The following is a 19,991-nucleotide window of genomic DNA, read 5'->3' as shown; positions in this document are numbered from 1 at the left end:
GTTATGCCACACTATCCTTATGAGAACTTTCCACTGACTATTCTGTTAGGAATCCAGTTTGTGTGGGTTGTTTTTGTGGGGGTTTTTCCACCACTAGATGGTTCTCTGTCCTCATTTGGGCCTCCTCACACACCTGCGGCTTGTTGGGTCATCACCATAGGAGTATTTGAGCAGCGGGCTGTCACTACCTCGACGCCAGAGTGTTTGCCAGTATTGGGTACTCTAGCCAAACTGAGATGAGCTGAGTCAAACCTTTAGCCTTGTCTCTCTGAGTCTAAGCTTGCTTTGTCTTTGTTCTCCGGCAGGAAGCATTCCTGATACACTGGATAAACCTGGACCTTCTACCCCCCTGGAAGGATAAACTTTTCACAATTGAGCAAGGGGAAACCTCCACATGATCCGTTCAAGTCCTCTTCAGGAAAACCCGGTGACAGTCCGCTCCATTGATCCTCTGGACCCAACGTTAGTCTGCCTGTCCACCCTCCAACGAGTTCTTCCTCTCTGGATAAGACCACACAAACTGGATCCAAAGATTAACCAAGAGTTCCTCAAGCGTGAGTGCCTCTCCAGCAAATTCACAGCCTCAGTCATTTTTTCTATGGTCCCTGAACTGATCATTGTGATCTCCCTTTCAGAGTTTCTGGTTCTGTTTCACCAGTCCGCAGAGGTCCAACAGTGTTACCCAGCTGTATATCTCTCAGTCTGTGTTTTGTGAACCACAATAAACCTGGCCTCTGAGTGTGTTTCTGCATGTGGGTCAGATCCTTAAAGCTCATCATGACATATTCATTTGCCAATTATTTCTAACCCTTACCCTAAGCCTAACCATTACCAACAGATATCTAACTCTAAACCAAACCTAAGCTCAATTCACACCTAAATCCTGAACCTTTCCCTCATCCCAAGAAGGGAACGTTTCCTCATGGCGACCAGATTTTGGTCCCCATAAATAAAGTAAGTCCCCCCAAATGTAGTATATTTCTGGGAAAATGTCCCCAAGATGTTGAAACATCATGGCCACCCACACACATGCACAAGCATTTGTAGTGCTTCCAGTTTAAGTCCAGTTTTTACATAATGTGACATCACATATCCACTCGGCTGCTGTAACTACCATGGTGGTAGACATATCCTCCTTAGAAATTGTTGGGTATTTTTAATATAAAGCAGAATTTATTGTAGTTTTATTTTCTTATATAAAGCTTGCGGTGGTATTTCATGTTGACTAAAAGCCTGTTTGATGCAGATGGTTAAGCAAAGCATAGTTTTCAGTACATACCAAATATCAGAAAAGAGGAAGGAACAAACACCTACAGGAGCTTGGATCTGGTTACTAACATACTCACCAATTTTTATCTTCAATTACCACTTTATGCATTTCGTATTGATTGATACTGTATATACTTCAGTGATCAGGTATCAAGGGTAGCGTTGGCCTTGTGGTTAGAGCAATGCAATTGTGCTGTGGGAAGGTTGCTAGTACCCAATTTGATTCCCACAGCCTCAGGGATGGGTTAAATGCAGAGATAAATGTTGCCAATTTGAGATCTATAAAGTTAAATTATTATTATTTTATAAGGTGTTGCTGTATTGTATTTTTTACTGTAGTTCTATACAGAGGCGTAGCCAGAAATTCTTTATAAGGGTGGGCAGGCAATGACCAATGTACACTGAAGGGTGGCCGAAAGTGGATAGACATCTGTTCCAACAGCAAAATTAAAGGGACACTATGCAACATTTTTCAGTTAATTAATGTGTTCCATAACGTTATGGATGACTAAATGAGTCATTTCAGGTTGAACAAAGGTATTCTCGGCCGCCCTGGTGGTCTGTGGGGGAAATACCGCACTTGCAACTGCAGGAGCACCGACCCGCACCCACAGGCTCAGAAGTCTCGTGAGAGTCAGTCTTGCTTTACGGCGAGAACTGCTACACCCCCCAGTTAAAAGCATTCTCGTTGCTAGCACAGTGGCGATCTTTGTGCAGTTATGCTACGTTCACGCAGCAAAAGCAGCAAAATCGCATCTGCTGCTTCCTTTTTGCTGCTTGTACCAGTTAGTTCTGACGAGCGGCTGAAGCAGCTTTGCTGCTCTGGCTGCAAAAGTGTGTCTGAGGCGCGTTGGGCGGAGCTTCACTATCCTTTCTCTGCCTTGCAGCTATATTTGCTGTGATCAGTGGGAATAAAGTAGTTTTAATATGTGTTTAAGTGAGAAAATACACCTGAAAACGTAATCAGTGCAGTCAGTTCATTCAGATTATTATCCTGCCTTCAATATTATTTCGATCGGAGCCGCTCAGACCCCCACATACCAGCGGTGCGCCGACAGTATGGATCCCTTCATCAGCAGCGGTTCACCGCGGCAGCTGGTAGGTGTTTTTCATCTAAATAATCCAAACTGCATATTCTGCCGGCAGATTTCTGCATTTTAAGTTAATTTAGGCGTCAATAAACTGTTTAAGAGGAGTGATCATCAGCGCTGTGTCTCTCTCCCTGCGTTAAACGCACCCGACGCGCTGCTTCAGCTGCTCAGACGTGCTGCGCCTGGTGCTCAAAACGCGCCGCGGGACCTTTTGCTGCGCCTTGACGCGCGTCAACCATTGACTTTGCATGTAAACTCGCTGCTTCTGTCGCGCCAGCTACGTCCAGTGTGAATGCAGCGTTAGTCATTCGCTGCTAAGCTCAAAACAACCGCACCTGGCTTGACGGAGAAACCAGGAGAACAGCTGTGCATATTTACGACAGTGCACTTTTACTTTCGCCCTCTGGGGGGAGCCTCCCTGGAAAATCAACACCGGTTGCATAGTGTACCTTTAAGCAAAACATCCATATTTTCTAAATAAAGAAAAACTATACTTTCCCACAGCCTTTGCTAACAAATAGACAAATGTATTCAAAATAAAATAAATATGAATAAAATAAATAAAAGGTATAGTGGATAAAAAATTTTTTAGGTTTGAGTTTGGGGTGAACATCTTTTCCATTGTCATCATTACTTACTAACTTTTATCAATAATCATTCTGCATAAAATTGATATTTACAAGTACTAATGTCTACATAAATTGATGATTGATTACGGTTTTATCAAAATAGTTTTATTTTAATAGTTAATTAATTAATTTACATAATTTATTAACTAGATTATAACAGAAGAACATGTTATTTCATGCTTAGGTAGAGACCATTTTGTTAAATAGATTTTCTTTAAAGCTGTCACTAGTGTTGCGCCAGTGACAATCAACAGTAGCAGTGACTCTAGACATGTGGATAAATTTTTAATTGAGTTTTTTTTTCTTTCATAAAAGAAAACAAAAGTTGTATTGTTAGATGAATTAACTGGGAAGCAGCTTCTTTACAGTGAGTGGAGGTATGCTGATCCTGAACGAAGAGCAGAGTACTTCGAAAAAAAGGAAACAATGTCCGTGTGAGGAAGTCTGCCCTAACCACTATATAAGGTAGTATATAGTGGTTACGCCATTTCAAAAGACTGTCTGATCATTTAGTGGATGAAAAAGTAGTTTTAGAAATTTCCCACAATGCACTGTGAAAAGTAGTGGTCATCCATGGTCACGAGCAGGTAGTCATCCATGGTCTCCTTTGTGAGGAGAGCTCTCCTCACAAAGCATTATGGGATTTGTTGTTACAGCGGACCACTGTCAATATGTACTAATAAGAAAGATGGCACAGGCACAGTGCAATGGAGGCGGAGTTACGTGACCAAGCTCTATAGCTCTGAAAATACACTCACTGGTCACTTTATTAGCTACCCCATGCTAGTAACGGGTTGGACCCCCTTTTGCCTTCAGAACTGCCTCAATTCTTCGTGGCATAGATTCAACAAGGTGCTGGAAGCATTCCTCAGGGAGTTTGGTCCATATTGACATGATGGCATCACACAGTTGCCGCAGATTTGTCGGCTGCACATCCATGATGCGAATCTCCCGTTCCACCACATCCCAAAGATGCTCTATTGGATTGAGATCTGGTGACTGTGGAGGGCATTTGAGTACAGTGAACTCATTGTCATGTTCAAGAAACCAGTCTGAGATGATTCCAGCTTTATGACATGGCGCATTATCCTGCTGAAAGTAGCCATCAGAAGTTGGGTACATTGTGGTCATAAAGGGATGGACATGGTCAGCAACAATACTCAGGTAGGCTGTGGCGTTGCAACGATGCTCAATTGGTACCAAGGGGCCCAAAGAGTGCCAAGAAAATATTCCCCACACCATGACACCACCACCACCAGCCTGAACCGTTGATACAAGGCAGGATGGATCCATGCTTTCATGTTGTAGACGCCAAATTCTGACCCTACCATCCGAATGTCGCAGCAGAAATCGAGACTCATCAGACCAGGCAACGTTTTTCCAATCTTCTATTGTTCAATTTCGATGAGCTTGTGCAAATTGTAGCCTCAGTTTCCTGTTCTTAGCTGAAAGGAGTGGCACCCGGTGTGGTCTTCTGCTGCTGTAGCCCATCTGCCTCAAAGTTCGACGTACTGTGCGTTCAGAGATGCTCTTCTGCCCACCTTGGTTGTAACGGGTGGTTATTTGAGTCACTGTTGCCCTTCTATCAGCTCGAACCAGTCTGGCCATTCTCCTCTGACCTCTGGCGTCAACAAGGCATTTCCGCCCACAGAACTGCCGCTCACTGGATGTTTTTTCTTTTTCGGACCATTCTCTGTAAACCCTAGAGATGGTCGTGCGTTAAAATCCCAGTAGATCAGCAGTTTCTGAAATACTTAGACCAGCCCTTCTGGCACCAACAATCATGCCACGTTCAAAGTCACTCAAATCACCTTTCTTCCCCATACTGATGCTCAGTTTGAACTGCAGGAGATTGTCTTGACCATGTCTACATGCCTAAATGCACTGAGTTGCCGCCATGTGATTGGCTGCTTAGAAATTAAGTGTTAACGAGCAGTTGGACAGGTGTACCTAACAAAGTGGCCAGTGAGTGTACATAAACTGTTACCAATGTGTTTGTTAGAGATCATCTATATAGCTAATCTGATGGACATCCCCCCAGTGCATCACAATAGCTGAACTAATGAACTGAATATTATCAAAGACTCTACCTCAAGAAATCATTTGAATTATTTATGTTTACTGATTCTTTCATGTATTCTGTGCCTACTTTAATAGCTTGTAGTGTTTGCATGGTTTATTAAACATGATATTTCCGTTTAATCAACAAAATATTTTTCTTGTGGTTAATGATCAGTAAATCTGCTAGAATTATAAACTAATTTATTGACATATAAAGATGGAAAAGACATCTTAAATTTAAACAGCCAATCCAAAACCTCTAGTTAAGCCGTTAATAACGTCTGTTAATTGAGCAAATTGTCAGTTTTAATCATTAAACTAACAATCATGACTTGGTGTTATCCTTGGTATGCATGACATATTACTTAACTATAACTTATAGTTCTAGTTATTAATAGATTAATAATCTGCTGGTAGAATTGCATTACTTACTGCATGCAGTACTGGAAATCCGCGTTCATAAAAAAAAAATTTATTTAAAGGGCTTTTTTTAAGATCTAAGCAATAATGATCAAAATTAACACAAACACCCCCAATAAATCACTTTTTTTTTAAATCTCAATTAAGGGTAGGCCTAAAACTTTCCTTTTTGATAAAGCTTATAGTTAGAGTGGCTCAGGTTATTCTGAGCGATCTCTATGGTAGCTTCATCTGGCCTGCTCCTGTTTGGCTGTGACACCATCCTGGAGAGAAATATCAGCTGTGCTGTTGCCATCAACACCTTTGTTTATAGATGTTTCAGCTAGGCCTATTTTTCAGTGTAGTCCTGTTTCCCTGACTGTGACTGGCTGGATGTGCTCTCTTTGTACTCTGATGTGGGAGCTGGCTCGGAGCTCGTCTGCCTGGCTGTTTCCTGCACAGGGCCACCAGTGGGGCTGGTTTACAGTTGCCTTTTGTATCTCTTCTTCTTTCTGTATCTCTGCTTCTGTCTCCTTGAACTCCAGTCGTCCTCAGCAGATGGCCGCTCACTGAGCCTGGATCTGCAGGATGTTTCTTCCTGTTAAAACTGTCGCTATAAGCATGTTTGATGTGAGGGATTGCTTTTGAGTCAATGAGTCGATGCAATCAACTGATTTTCCTTAGATAAAAAACCTGAATCAGTTTGACTGTATGATCTGGGTGAATTGTAATTTGCCTTGAGATGATGTGTTGTGAATTTGCGCTATATAAATAAACAGAGTTGAATACATTTTTTAATTATCTTATTCATAGAGACACATATGCATACAAACCACAGAAATCTAGACTGACAAAGAAAATAAACGCAGTCAGGACGACTCTACAGTAAGCTTTATTAGATTAAAATTCTTTGGCTACAGATTGTTTATGTAATCAATATCTCACATGTTTAGTGTGTATTAATGTTAAAAACTGGTTTAACAATTTTAAGCTGCCATAAACAGACACCAATAAAAAAAAAACGTCTGGTGTTAAAAGTTCAGATTATCTAAACATAGTACATAACCTCTATATATAACCTCTGGACTGCCTAAAACAATCACCTCTGCCATTATATCTATATATATTAATACTTTTCTCTGTTAGTAATACAATCTAAAACAATGATATAATCAGGTGTAATTCAGTGAGGCATACTCAGATTTGTCAGGGCACCGTAGTTCAGCGTGGAAAATAAAAATGAAGCGTTGAGGAAATTATGGTCATTTCTTTCAGCAAGCAACCATTAAAAAACACAAAATCTGGGGAAGCATTTCAGTGACTTCTTCCATTAAACTCCTTCATTATCCAACCAAACCTTCACAATCCTTCACCTAAAACCACTAACTTTGTTCCTCATAGACTGATTGCATAAGTTGTAGCAGCAGAGGAGCATAACAGCTCTTTCAGGGGAGGAGGGTGAAAAAGCAGGGGGGAGATTTAGCAGAGTTGTTTCTAGATGTAATTATGTTTTAGAAGGGGTCACAATGAGGCTACAAAATGATCAAGGCATAAACCCTTCTGTTTTGTTAGTGTTTTTTTTAAATCTATGTCAAACACACAGAAATCTTAGATTTGTTACAAAGGTTAGGACATAGGACTAAAACTCTGGACTAAGAAATGGTTCTTATCAGATTGAGTGCTACATACTGATGGGACATATGAACAGAAACATGGACTATGGATTTAGCAGGGATTGATAAGATCTCCATCACCTCTGCACCCTCCTGCTCCTCCTGTAATGCCTTAAACAGACTGGGGAAACTTAGTCTGGTAGGTGGAAAACATTTCCAGCCTCTAGTGGCAAATGGCCAGCAGGAGGCGCTTGAAGTCCCCACTGCACTCGTCCCGAATGGCGTCCTTCAGAGACACGTCGTACTTCTCCAGGTACATGTCTTTGATGGTCTCCAAATCATACTGTTGAGAAAACAGAGGGTTATTATCTCTATTCCCTTTACATTTTGCCATTTAAAAACAGCAAAGCCTCGCCATTCTAAAGAGGTTTGGCAATTTACCAGTTAATTTTCAAGTTATTTTACATTAAAGTATTAGTTTTAAAAGTAGGGATCACAAATCATCATTTAAACCTTTAATTTGGTGAAACAATTTCAACTGATCCATGATTTGTTTTAAGAAAGCACCAATAGATCTGTTGCCAACAAATAAAAGGTTGCTTGTAATTTAAACAAACAGGGTTATTCTGTGGGGCCAAAATAAGAAGAGGATTTTTCTTTCATCTCTGAAGCTTTGGCTCCACCTGCTGGTCATCAGAGTATTTACCTCAGAGCGGCACACAATGATCCGAATCAGCGTGTCTTCATCTGTTCCTGCTCCTTTCATGGCTTTGTGCAGACGTCTGGCGAAGTAGAGCTGTGGGTTTTTAGCCACTCTGACTGCAAGACGATAAAGAAATTCTTAGTTTACCACCGGGTTTACCTTTTGCTGAACTTTTTTCATATTCAAACCCTGATGTTTCTTTCTTACCAAGAGCAATATAACATTTTTTCAGTGTTCCAGACGTCTCGCTTTCAATAGCATCCAGAATTTCAGTTCCGGAGAGCTATGAGGGGAAAACTGTATCTGTCAGAACCAAAAGAGTCTCTTTCTGTTTACAGTATGCTTCAACACAATGAAAATAGTGTAAAATTCAGTCAGTTTGGTTAAAAAAAAAGTAACAAACAATGTTGATCCCAATTATTCCTACCTGTGTTAAAGTTATGGTAAATATTTTAAAGTCTCCCACTAAGTGTACCTATTTAGTTGGAAAAACAATGTTTTTTCTGATTAACATATTTTAACCTCTACAAATTCCAATAAAATGAATGTATTTCATAAAAGCGATCAATGTTTTTTCTTCCTGTAAATATGAGGTGAGGCAGAGGAACAATATGCCAGTGTTGGGATCTCTTGGCCTTCCTTTCACCCTGTGTCTCTTTGGCCTGAAGCCCGTTGCTTTTCTAATGTTCTCACCAGTCAAACAACTGCGCATTGCATTGAAAAACTAGCTGACATACAACAGCTAGTTTATTTAATTTGATTAAACAATCCAAATAATTGAGGTCACACAAACAAAGTTTACTATTTCATAAATATGGCCTGCCTTCTTGGATGCTGGATCCAGTCTTGATTCAATAAAGTTATTTAAGCAATTAGGATGCAGCCTTGAGCTTTCCTTTCAGTAGAGCAAAGCTACTCTTCTCTAAATAAAGCGAAGAGTATCTAAATGTAATTTTAATTTAGCTAATCTTTAGATACGTTAATAAATTAGTTAATTTAGATAAGATGATAAATAAGTTATGGATACAAAAAGAAAAGTTTCTCTCATTAATTTTCTTAAATTTATAGCGAATGCAAGAATCACACAGGGAGGTGGATGGTAAGGAAGGCAAAATAAAATCTATAAAAGCTATTTTTGGGGGATATGAAAGCAAAGTTTGGTATCTTGATGTTAGCAAGTCTCCCTAACAACGTTTAAATGCCATCTAGAGGTAACAGGCTATTTAGAAGGCACACCAGTAAAAAAAGGTGTGAGCTGTCTCCAGTCACAAACATGACTAACGTTACTGGAATTATAACCGAGCTGATAAAATTTAAACACACATTTGAAGCAGTGTGCTTTGTTCAACTAAAATCAGTATATAGGTTTTGGACTTAAAGTAATGTAGGTGGGTCTGGCTAAGCAGAAACTTCTGCCTCTAATGCCAACTGTAAAGTACGGTTGAGGCTGTCATCCTGTGGGTTTGATTCTCTTAAAAAAGGCCATGGGTACCCTGACTTTCCAGGAAATCCAGGGTATAGTTCAATTAAAAATCTGGTGAGCATAAAAGGGAATTTCTGATATAAAGTCTTTATGTTGTCCTGCTGGTTAAACCAGGTGCAAGAATTTCTGCAACCAGCGATTTAATCAAATCAACACGTTGACCGCTGGGTTTTTTTGGTGTCATTAGGGAGAGCTTCTGCTACTGTATAAAAAGATCTATTTAGGGATTTATGAACACCCTTCACAAAAAGAAGTAATGAACTGATGGGTTAACGGAAGAGACGCTGCAACTGATTTATAATCTGTGACGTGTTCCTGCAGCTGCCAGCACCTGCTCGTATATCTTGAAGGTGGCCTGAAGCTGCAGATAGTTCCTGGTGGCCAGGACGTAGCTGAAGGTGGATTCATCCGTTCCAAAGCACCCTTCACCGGCCTGCATAAGACAAGTGGTTATTAGAGCTGACCTGGGTTAAAACTGTTAGCATAAAGGTTGAAAGCAACACCTCGAACAGGGCGGTGGCATCTTGTTCCGCCAGCTCCTCGTCCACCTCGTAACTTTCGTCTCTGTTTCCCTGTAAGAAGAGGAGCTCTGCAGTTAGAGTAATCAGAGGGTGTCTGGACAGGAGCCAGTGTGTGTGTTACGATGGGGCCCAGGCAGCGGGAGCTCACTTTCACTGCTAGGGCAGATGGAAGGATTTAAGTTACATGCAGTTACCTGCAGCAGAGCCATGAGAAGGTTTCTAACGTCCCCGCTGGTGTCGCTCTCTATGTCTGCCTCCAGATCGCGCTCATGCACTAAAAACATATCACAACACAGTTGACGGTTTCACTAGGAGTTACATAAACACTTAAAAAACACACGTAGTATTTTATGTCATTAAGTTTTCCTGATGTTTTTTTTTTATATATATAATTAATAACCAGCTCTAATTTAGAAACTAAACCCATGCAAAAGTAAAATATATTTTGTTTGGATGACTATTTAGGGTGTATTTCCTGTAACTTTGATAAAGATTGTGGCTTAGAGATGAGAAAAACCTTTAGTTTGTGAGAAAAGTTGATTATTGTAAAACATCAAAAACTGGAAACTCTTTCTTGCATCATTGGACACCAGGCCAAACTATTGCTGGATCATAGTTACAACCCTCCTTGGTGTAGACGCTGTAACTAAGGACAGAAGACTCAGACTTAGCTATTTCTAGCATCAGTGAGGTGTTAAATAAACACCAATTGGGTCTGAGGAAGCGTAAAAGTAAGATAGTACTTCCTCCTCCATCCACCTCACTGTACCTCCAGCTCGACTTGTCACCATGGGGAGCAGAGCCTTCAGCCGCTCTGCTCCCCAGCTCTGGAACTCACTTCCTCCCGACCTCCGCAGTATTGACTCTCTCCCCTTATTCAAAGCCAGACTCAAAACCCATCTGTTCCAGCTCGCTTATCTGTGAATACACTGCTCTTTTCCCTATCCATAATTGTTTTTTGTTCTCTGTTTTTTATGTTCCTGTATCTGTATTTTGTATTTTCATCTCTTTTTATTTATTTTTTGTATTATTTGTAAAGTGACCTTGAGTGTCAAGAAAGGCGCTGTTAAATAAAATGTATTATTATTATTATTGCAACATATCAGGACATGTCTGTGGTTTCTCCAGAGAATGAAAAAGCCTTTTATCAGATAGAACAGTTAAAGCTATTACATTTTTTTCCAGTTTGAGCTTTCAGATTTTAAGTCAAGGGACACATTTAAAAATGTTAGCATCCTTTAAATAAATTCTGGGATAAGGAATTGATCTGCATTGTTTAGGAAATACAGAGGAAGAATGCTGTTTTTGTAATGCTAGCTACGCTAACCTATAATTTAAGAACTAAAGATTGTTTAAAACACAGGGTAGTCTGCTCTGTCATTAAATGGCGCATGAAGTCACACTACATGACATGGACCTGAGTTTCCAATCTAATCTAGTATTACTGTTCATTAGCAGGACAAGCAATGAGTTTAAATCACCATCACAGGTCAGATGTGGCTACAGAAATCTCCTTGATGGGTTTAAGACTTGAATTTATACCAAAGACCAATTTAAGATTAAATGAAAAATGAAGAAATTGGTTGATTTCAACCAAAATTCCAACCTAAAGAAGGTGTGACTCAGAACGGACATTTATGAAAAAGAGGTTTGAAACACAAAAGTATCCCAAGAAGCATTAGACATGAAGAATGAAGTCACCTGGACGAGTAAAAAGGAATCAGGCCAAGCAGGGCTCATAACTAACACTAAGTATTAAAACCTATAATAAACATGCAAAGCTTAATCATTAATGACAAATATTTTCATTCATTATATAGTTTCTAGTGTTTCAGGAGGAACTTCTATCATTTTGTGAAATAAAAGAGAACAGTGAGAGACTATGGAGGAATAGAGGCTCTTCAAAGCAAATCCTTATAATTATCTGGCTGCTATGGGATGTTGATGCTTTGCACCTTATCATTAGATGACTTCTATAAACAAGTAACTTTCTGTCCCAACCCCTCCAAAAAAGGCTATTTCTTCAGCCTAAACAGTTTTTTTTGTTTTGTTTTTTTTTAACGTCAGAGGGGAAGCTGGAGCCGAATGGGCCTTGAATAAACAGAGTATAACCCAACAATAGGCTGAGGATCAGCCAAAATCAGTCGCTCCAGCTCATTTCCTCTTTAAACTCACAATACAGTCACTGGAAATCCTGACCTGCATTAAATCATTATGGTGACTTATAAGAAAGCAAAACTTACCCTGAAAGTAGCATTCCTTAAACATGGCGACGTCCTGTTGGCAGTAAAGAACAACTGATCAGCTCAACAAAGTATTATCCTGCAGGCATTAAATACTGCAGTTCTTATAGGTTCAAAATCAGCTGTCAAAATGCAGGTTTCACCTTAAAAAATGTAATATATCCTTCAAAGTCTAACAAGAATAAATAAATAAATCTCGTAGAAGGGGAAATACAATGCCACCCAAAAACTACACCAGTAATAACATGGTTGTATACAGTAGTAGCCATTAAAAATGTCCCCGATTTCCTTGATGGGCCCTTGGCTGATCTCCTGGTCAGACCCTGTAATGCATGGGGGTCATTCCAATGGCTGGAAGTTGGAGGTGATTCTTCTGGGTGTTGCAGGGAAGTGGGCTGCCATCCGGCTGCCGTTTGACTGGGAAGGGCCATTTTCAATGGCTGCTACTGTAACTGTGGAAATGTTTATAGGTCTATTGAAGGATCTGTTGATGTAGTTACAGTATTGAACCTTCTTCAGCTGACATTTGATATTAATTAGGGTAAATCTGATGAACCAGAAATACAACTCAGCTGTTCATGTTTCATTCTCCTGATCTGCACCTCTTGGCTGTGGTCATCCAAGAGTTTGCAGAGAGGTTGAAAAGGGATCCAAAAAATCTGCTTCTCACCAAAGTATCAGTCAGGAGAAAGGTTAACAGATCGTAAAAACAGATTGTAGAAAGAAATCTGGCATTTCTCCTGAACTGACGAAAAGAGAGGAGGGAAACTTACCTGATTGTGCTCTCTATTGCAGAATGGGAGGAGAGTGAGCTCAGTTTTACTGAATCAGTGATGATTATTCTATTCAAACTGTTGCAATAACTCTCAAAATGTCCAGACAAACAAAAGCTGTACCAACTTTCATTTTAAAGAAAACCTCTGCATCTATCTAAGCCAAGTGGGGAAAATGATTTTTGATAAAACAAAGGAAACAAAATTAAATGTGGGCTCTTATTCTTTAGATTTCTACTTGAGCAAAATGGGACACAATGAAGGCAGAAAATGTTTAAAACAATTCTGCCTGATAAATCATCCATCTTGATGACGGTTTGTTGTGAAATTAGACCTGGTAACTTACAGCGTTGGTGGCGGTGCAGAGGATTTCCACCAGGATGTCCTCATCAGTTCCTGGTCCTTTCATGGCCTTCCTGAGCTCCTTCACGGCGTAGACGATGGGTGGGTCCAGCATGGCAAGGATGGCATTCTCAAAGTTCCCCGAGAGTTCTTTCTTCAACACATCGACCAGTTCCTGCCACACAAAAACAAAAACCATCCTTCACTTTGAGGAAATACAGAGAAACCAGGTGGATTGTCTTTGTCTATTTAAGGCAGGCTGTGGAACAACACAGGGCGGCACTCACGTCGTCATATTTTTCAAAATAGGCCGCTTTGATTTCCTGACGCTGGGCTGAGCTGCGGTTTGCCAGGATGTCGATGATGGCCTGCTCATCGGTTCCTGCAAAAAGATTTAAAAAAACAAAACAGTTGTTTAGTTTCCATTTTATAGTACAGACCAAGTACTGCACAAAGGTGAGGTGAAGGGTTTATTTCCATTTCTTTTGAGAATAAAAAACCTGCATTGCGGCGTGCGTTTGAATGCAGCCCTTTTAGGTTAACATTGTACAGAAATTCATCTGCAGCAGTTACAGCTGCAGGCCTAGTGGGGAATAAATAAATCTACTAGTTAAAGGCTGATTTATACTCAGAACCCAGGTTGTCTGCTTGTGTGTTGCAGTGAACGCAAATATGCCCCCGCCACTTCCGCAGACACTCTGCTGCACCTCTCCCAAATTGTAGGTGCCCGCAGACAGTGCCACAGACAGGAGGCCTCTGATTGGTTAACTCTAGAGCCGCTCTACTCATGGGTATCTCCTGTTTGGTACCCTTACCGGCCATTGTGGAAAACAACTCGTAAAGATGGACCAGCTAGTAGAGCGAGGTGCGTGAGAACGCTGGGAGCCTTTTTCCGCCTGCATCCCCGCTCTTGCCCCCACGTCCTCACCGCCTTAGCCGTATCTAGACCCACAGCTAGTTTGTGATTGTCCCTTTTGCATTGTGGCGTGGAATAACATAACGCAGACCACGATTCAAAATTGGGCATAAATCTAAAATATCTCCGACAACCTCACTACGACACACTGCTGTGGGAGTATAACCATCCCACAGGGCGCCTGCGACTACATCTCTAATTATTGTCACGGATCCTTTGTCAGTTTGAAATCCAAGGCTTTTGATTGGGCCGTTCTAATACCTACGTTTATTTAAAGCATTCTACTGTGGCTCTGGCTGCATGTTTTGCTCTATTCTCCTGCTGGACAGTTAAAATCCATCTCAGACCAATCGTTCCAGGAAAAACCTGCATTAAAGGTGTAGGGGGGATGTCCGTTTTCTCTATAAGAGGTCCTCCTAATTGTCAATCATTCTGGAGATATGTTTACGTAAGGCAGTCCTATGCGTTCGTCCCGTTAGCTATATTTTTCTGCGTAGGCGCACTTTCAGGCGTATATCTGTGGTGAGCTACGGTTTCGGTCAATCATTGAAAATCACCTTTCTCACTGTGGTTCTTTGAAAATGGCAGAGGGTCATAAGAGAAAGAGTGTCTACAACGTGTATGAGAAGAAAAGAAAGGCCTCAGAGGAGAGAAAACAAGACCAAGGTGTTTTTGGGAGAATCTTTAACGCGATGGCATACCCTAAAAGAAGTCCATATAAGATCCAAAGAGACTTTCCTCTTGAAAGCTCTAAATTCACAGGCAAAAATAAAACACAAAAGCTTGTTTATTGGACTGTAGCATGCTAAATTGAGCTATAAAGATACTTTTAGCTACAGAGACACAGACATATTTGCATTCACAATATCTGTATTACGATTGGCTTTATGCATATTTTTTCACACGTTTGCTTGCCGTAAATACATTTTCACTTACAGGTGGTGAGGCTGACATAGTGGAAAATTTGCAAATCTTCTTTTGGAAAGTAAGTTTGTGTGAGCGATGAAAAAAAATAAACTTTTAAACAGAGCGTAAATGAGGAGAAATGGGCTCGTGAATGCTCTCGCACACGTTTGATAGGCGTTCCGTGTCGCAAGCAGGTACAGGTTTGTGCATGTGCTTTTTTTGTTTAAAGCGGAGAGGGCGTTCCTTTTCAAAAATTAGGGAAACTCCTCCACTATACATTTAAGCTCCAACTATTAACCAAAACGAGTGTTCCAGGGCCCGTTAAAGAAAGGGAATCTTCACAGCATGATTCTGCCACCACCATGTTTCACTGTGAGGATGATTTCTGTTCTGGATGATGTGTAGTCTTACTTTTCAGCAATGTAGTAAATTTCACAGGAAGTCTCTGTAAGGTTTGGTCTCACTGACTAAAACATCTTTCCATAAAATGTATGCAGCTTATTCCTTTTCTACCTCTATTGGTTTTCTTCTTGCCGTCTTTCAATTAAAACTATAATTTTGTGAAGTAGTTGTCCTGTGAACAGAATCTCCCATCTGCGGGATGCAGCACTGCTGAGGTTTGTGTGACGGAGCAGAACGTGAGAAAATATCGCTCAGAGAAACATTTCTTATATCTCCAACCTACCCAACCCTTTGCAGGCTTTCCGGATGGCCTTGATGTCTGCCACCACGTCGAAATCCTCATAGGGAAAAACTGTGGGCTGCAGGAAGATGATAAGGATGTTATGCAACAGATGCTGATTGTATCAAAGTAATCATCAGATAAGCGGAGATCTATGACTGAATGAATCAGCTGGATGAAGGAGGGGTTTGTTTAAGGCTCTGCTTTGAGGAAATCAGGTTCAAAAGTCCTAAACCAAACCTCACTAGGTGACAAAGGCAGTTTAAAGGCCAACCAGGGGCAAAGAGCTTTTCAAATTAAAGGCTGCAGACAGAAATGCTGAAGGGTTTCCTTTTTCTTCTCCAAACTGAAAATAGAGGATGAAATTTTAGCTTTAAAAAAAAAGATTTAATAATTAATAAGGTTTGTAAAAATGAAAACTGATATCTCATAAGGGGATATTTTTAATCGATACTTAATTTTCAGTTTGGCAGGGTAAGGAGAGTAGATTTATATCACACGCTTTAGTAGCTGTAAATTAAAAAACGTAATAGGAAAGCACAGAGAAAAGAACACCACAGTGGCTTGGGGGCAGAGGAAGTAAATGGAGAATTCAAGTGGAAAAAATATATAATAAGATGAACAACGATACAATTATTATGCTGGTAAAATTTAAACACGTGTATTTATATTATTAAGTTAATTTTAACTCTAAAGGCTGCTTTTAAATATTACTCTATGAGGAAAAGGTAATTTCCTGGAACTCTGCTTTCATCGCATAATAATAACTCAGTTACCAATATGTACTTATTTTAAACTTATTGGATTTCATTTTGAGACTTTTAATCATCTAAATGATGGTTAAAAGTGACAAAATTATGAATTAGATTCTCAATAATTGTGATATTCTATGTTATGATTCTAACTGACTATCCAAAAACGTTCTCCAAAGCTTAACTGTATTTGATAAATATAAGATAAAATTTTCTCTGGGCTGCATTGTGCCATAGTTTGTAGAATTGTTGCTATGCAACAAGAGGGTCCTGAGTTAAAATCTTGGTCTAGGTTTCTGCATGCAGTTTAAATGTTCTCCCTGTGCATGCATGGGTTCTTTCTTGGTACTCTGGCTGCCTCAAAGTCCAACAATCATGACTGTTAGCTTGATTTTGGTAATTCAATTTTTGCCCTGTGATGGACTAGCAACCAGTCCAGAGTGATCTGCGTCTATCAGCTCATAGACTGCTGGAGATAGGGACCAGGGCGCTGTGACCCAGACAGATAAACAGAAGATGGATGTCCTTTCTCCTGCTAATCATGACTTTTTGTCTGTTGGATATTTTTCCTGATTACAACAGCATAATATTATTTCATATTTTCATTCTTGAGTTATAACTTTATTTCTCATAACTGTCCTGAATTTGACAATGTATCATTATCATTACTTCACATGTCATGACTATTATGGTTTATATTCATCATTCATTGCTCTAAAAGTAAAACATTATTACCAACATATACTATTCCATGGATGGTTCTAGACAGGGGCCAACAGGGGCCCCAGTAGAACTGGTCCTGGCCCCTGTTTTAGCCTCTCTACTCAAGGCACAACAGCAAACCAGTTTTATATGACTGTACATTAACATACAACCTGTAATTAATGTATTTTATGTTTTTTTTTTTTTTTTAAAGGTTTCATTTAAAGGTTTAATTGATAATAGCTTCAGATGTATTGAGATAGGATCACAATCTTTATCTGATAGATCTATTTTTCTAGAGCCTAAGAGGGTTTTAGGCTCACATTATACATTAATTAGTGAACTATAATTATACTCTTTTGCTCTGTGTCCCCTTTAAAAAAAGAAGACTGACCCAACCTGGCTCCACTGATAAATGCGTCTAGAACCGCCTTTGTATGATACGGAAGAGGATTAGAGCCAATGAAAAAATAATAAATAGTTAAATGATTTTTACATTTTATTTCAGTTTAATATGGGGAAAAAGTCAGGATTCTGAGATTAAAGTCGGAATTCTGAAATTAAAGTCAGAATTCTGAGAAAAAAGTCTGAATTAAGACTTTAATATCAGAATTCTGACATTAAAAAATTTAACTGATTTTTAAATTTTATTTCAAATTAATATATGGGGAAAAAAGTCAGAATTCTAAGAAAAAAGTCTGAATTCTAAGATTAAAGTGAGAATTCTGAGTTTTTTTTCATATTACACTGAAATAAAATGTAAAAATCAGTTAACTTTTTAAAAATCTTTTCAGTGGCCCTAATCCTCTTTCGTAGTATGATTTTAAAACTCATAGTAAGTTTAAGTTTCATAATAACAGATATATATAAATACTATACATACACAAAATAAAGATTTATATGGTAATTATCAACATTTAACCACCTGTATGTTATATAATAGCGTCATAGCACGTGCAGTATTTATTTTTAACAGATATTTTTGAAGAAACGGAAATGGAGGATAAATTCAAACTGTCCCAGACTCATCTAACGGTGCCTGAAGCTTTGCGCAGAGGAGTGGCCATTTCCTCTGCGTAGCTCGATACGTTTCATTCTTAAAGACAAATCTGTCCTTTTAAATCTGAAAATGCCTCTTTTCTCACTCAGAGCGACGAGGCACTTACGTAAAAAACGTAACATACACATTCTCTACATTAACATCAGCTCCCTCACTCTAGGTTACGTACCAGAAGAAAAAAAGCTGAGGAGTGAACGTTTATTTTAGATTAAAACTGAGATAAATAAGAACATTTTCAGAGAGTAAAACAGAATAAAAAGCGCCTACTTGACAGTTGCCCATTTTCCTGCGTTTTATCCGGCTGCTGTAAAGGGAATGAAGCGGTCCGCGTCGTGGGATTTTCGGGAGAACTCGTCCACCTCTTCAGTCCAAAGTGCCCTAAAGCAGAGGGAGCCGGAGCGTGACGTCACCGCGGACAGTTGTTACGTTCCCCTCTGACGTTTTTTACCCGGAACTGTACGGCGACCAGGGGGCATGACCTTTTTTTTCCACAATAGTTTGAATTATCTACTATGTATTTTTTCATATTTAAACAACAATGATATCATGAAAGCAATCCAAATCCAAAATGCCTTGTTTTTGCACCAAAACAAATAAGTTTAATTCTAATTCATAATAATAATAAAGTCGATAGAGTATGGAACCACAGTAACCACCCATTAGTGATATATCTAATATTTAATTACATCAGATCAGCTGCACCAAATATTGTAAACCTGATTTTAATTAATTTGCCTTTAAGATCAATCAAGTTTAGGATCAAATTCATTTTTTTATCTATCGTAATCAGTCAATTTTCTAACATTATTTTGGGAGCAAACACAATTATACATTTGCTGTTGCTTTGAGGAGGAAATGTCAAATTTCTGTCCCTGTTGTATCATATATTAACATTATTTCTGTAACCCTTCAAAAGTGCAGTAACCTTTACACAGTAGGAAGAGGTGTTTTTTTTTTTTTTTTTTTTTGGAGGGGGGCTTATCTGCAGGCTAAAGAATGCAAATTACAGAAAAATCCTTGTATGCATAAGATATATGGAAAAACAACGATAGAGCCATAACTTCCTCTGCTAATCTCATTTTACCTGGGTAAAGAAAATGTTTTTTACCATTACCAAAAATTATAATTTTTACGAGAGTAAAATCTTTGGATTTTCTACCCACCTCTGCTTGCATTTTGTCATTGACTATGAAGTAATCCCTGGTAAAAACAGGCATTTAATTGTGTTTTTTCTATTTATTTTTTATTGAATTAACTAATAAGCCAGGTCTTCGTGGAGCTTTCTCTTCATTAATGAGGAGCCATTTCTCAGAATGCGCTCCAGTTTCACACTGAATATGCATTCCTTGGTTTATGGGAGGTGGAATGGGGTCCCACTGAAGCCTTTTACCCGGATCTGTGGAGAGAACAAAGGACGTATTGAGAATCTGCAGACTATAATGTCACGCTGACAAAGCACCCAGGCCCCTGTTAGGACCTCAAACACGTTTGTTTGGAGCCTGACATCCTCCTACTCTAAACAGTCAGCTGATCCACTGCGATGTGTGGAGAAAGGAAGTGTTAGGTTTAATCTTTATACAGCATGTGCATTGTTACTTTGTTAGCCAGATTAGACAGAGTAGAAGGCCTTCCTTCACATGGTGGATGTCACTGTGTGTTCGGAGGTGATCTACGGTAATCAGGAAAGCCTTCGTGTCTTTACAAATACAAAGGATATGGGCACATATTGGAGCCGGACTGATAAAGGAGAGCTATGTGTAATCCCGGGGTAAAGAGGCAAGATGCATAAAGGTCAGGGCATGGATGTAACGGACAGTTAAGCATCCACCTGATGCAAAACATGGAC

The 19,991-nt window shown here is 39.5% G+C and overlaps 1 protein-coding gene across 1 annotated transcript; it reads right to left on the bottom strand.

Moving 5' to 3' along the window:
- Positions 1-6,323: 6,323 nt before the first annotated feature.
- Positions 6,324-18,569, bottom strand: anxa13 (annexin A13). The gene is made up of 11 exons (XM_038291130.1): positions 18,413-18,569; positions 15,635-15,710; positions 13,415-13,509; positions 13,132-13,302; positions 12,013-12,046; positions 9,964-10,043; positions 9,752-9,820; positions 9,580-9,681; positions 7,973-8,048; positions 7,769-7,881; positions 6,324-7,405 (listed from the first exon to the last, which is right to left on the bottom strand). The coding sequence occupies exons 1-11, from the start codon at positions 18,425-18,427 to the stop codon at positions 7,286-7,288; spliced, it is 951 nt and encodes a 316-aa protein (XP_038147058.1). The 5' UTR covers positions 18,428-18,569; the 3' UTR covers positions 6,324-7,285.
- Between the last annotated feature and the right edge of the window lie 1,422 nt (positions 18,570-19,991).

Source organism: Cyprinodon tularosa, unplaced genomic scaffold (genome assembly GCF_016077235.1).
Source record: "Cyprinodon tularosa strain WSP-4 unplaced genomic scaffold, ASM1607723v1 ctg294, whole genome shotgun sequence".
NCBI classification, from domain to species: domain Eukaryota; kingdom Metazoa; phylum Chordata; class Actinopteri; order Cyprinodontiformes; family Cyprinodontidae; genus Cyprinodon; species Cyprinodon tularosa.
The sequence above is the reverse complement of the archived record's forward strand: the minus strand, read 5'-3'. Positions and strand labels throughout refer to the sequence as shown.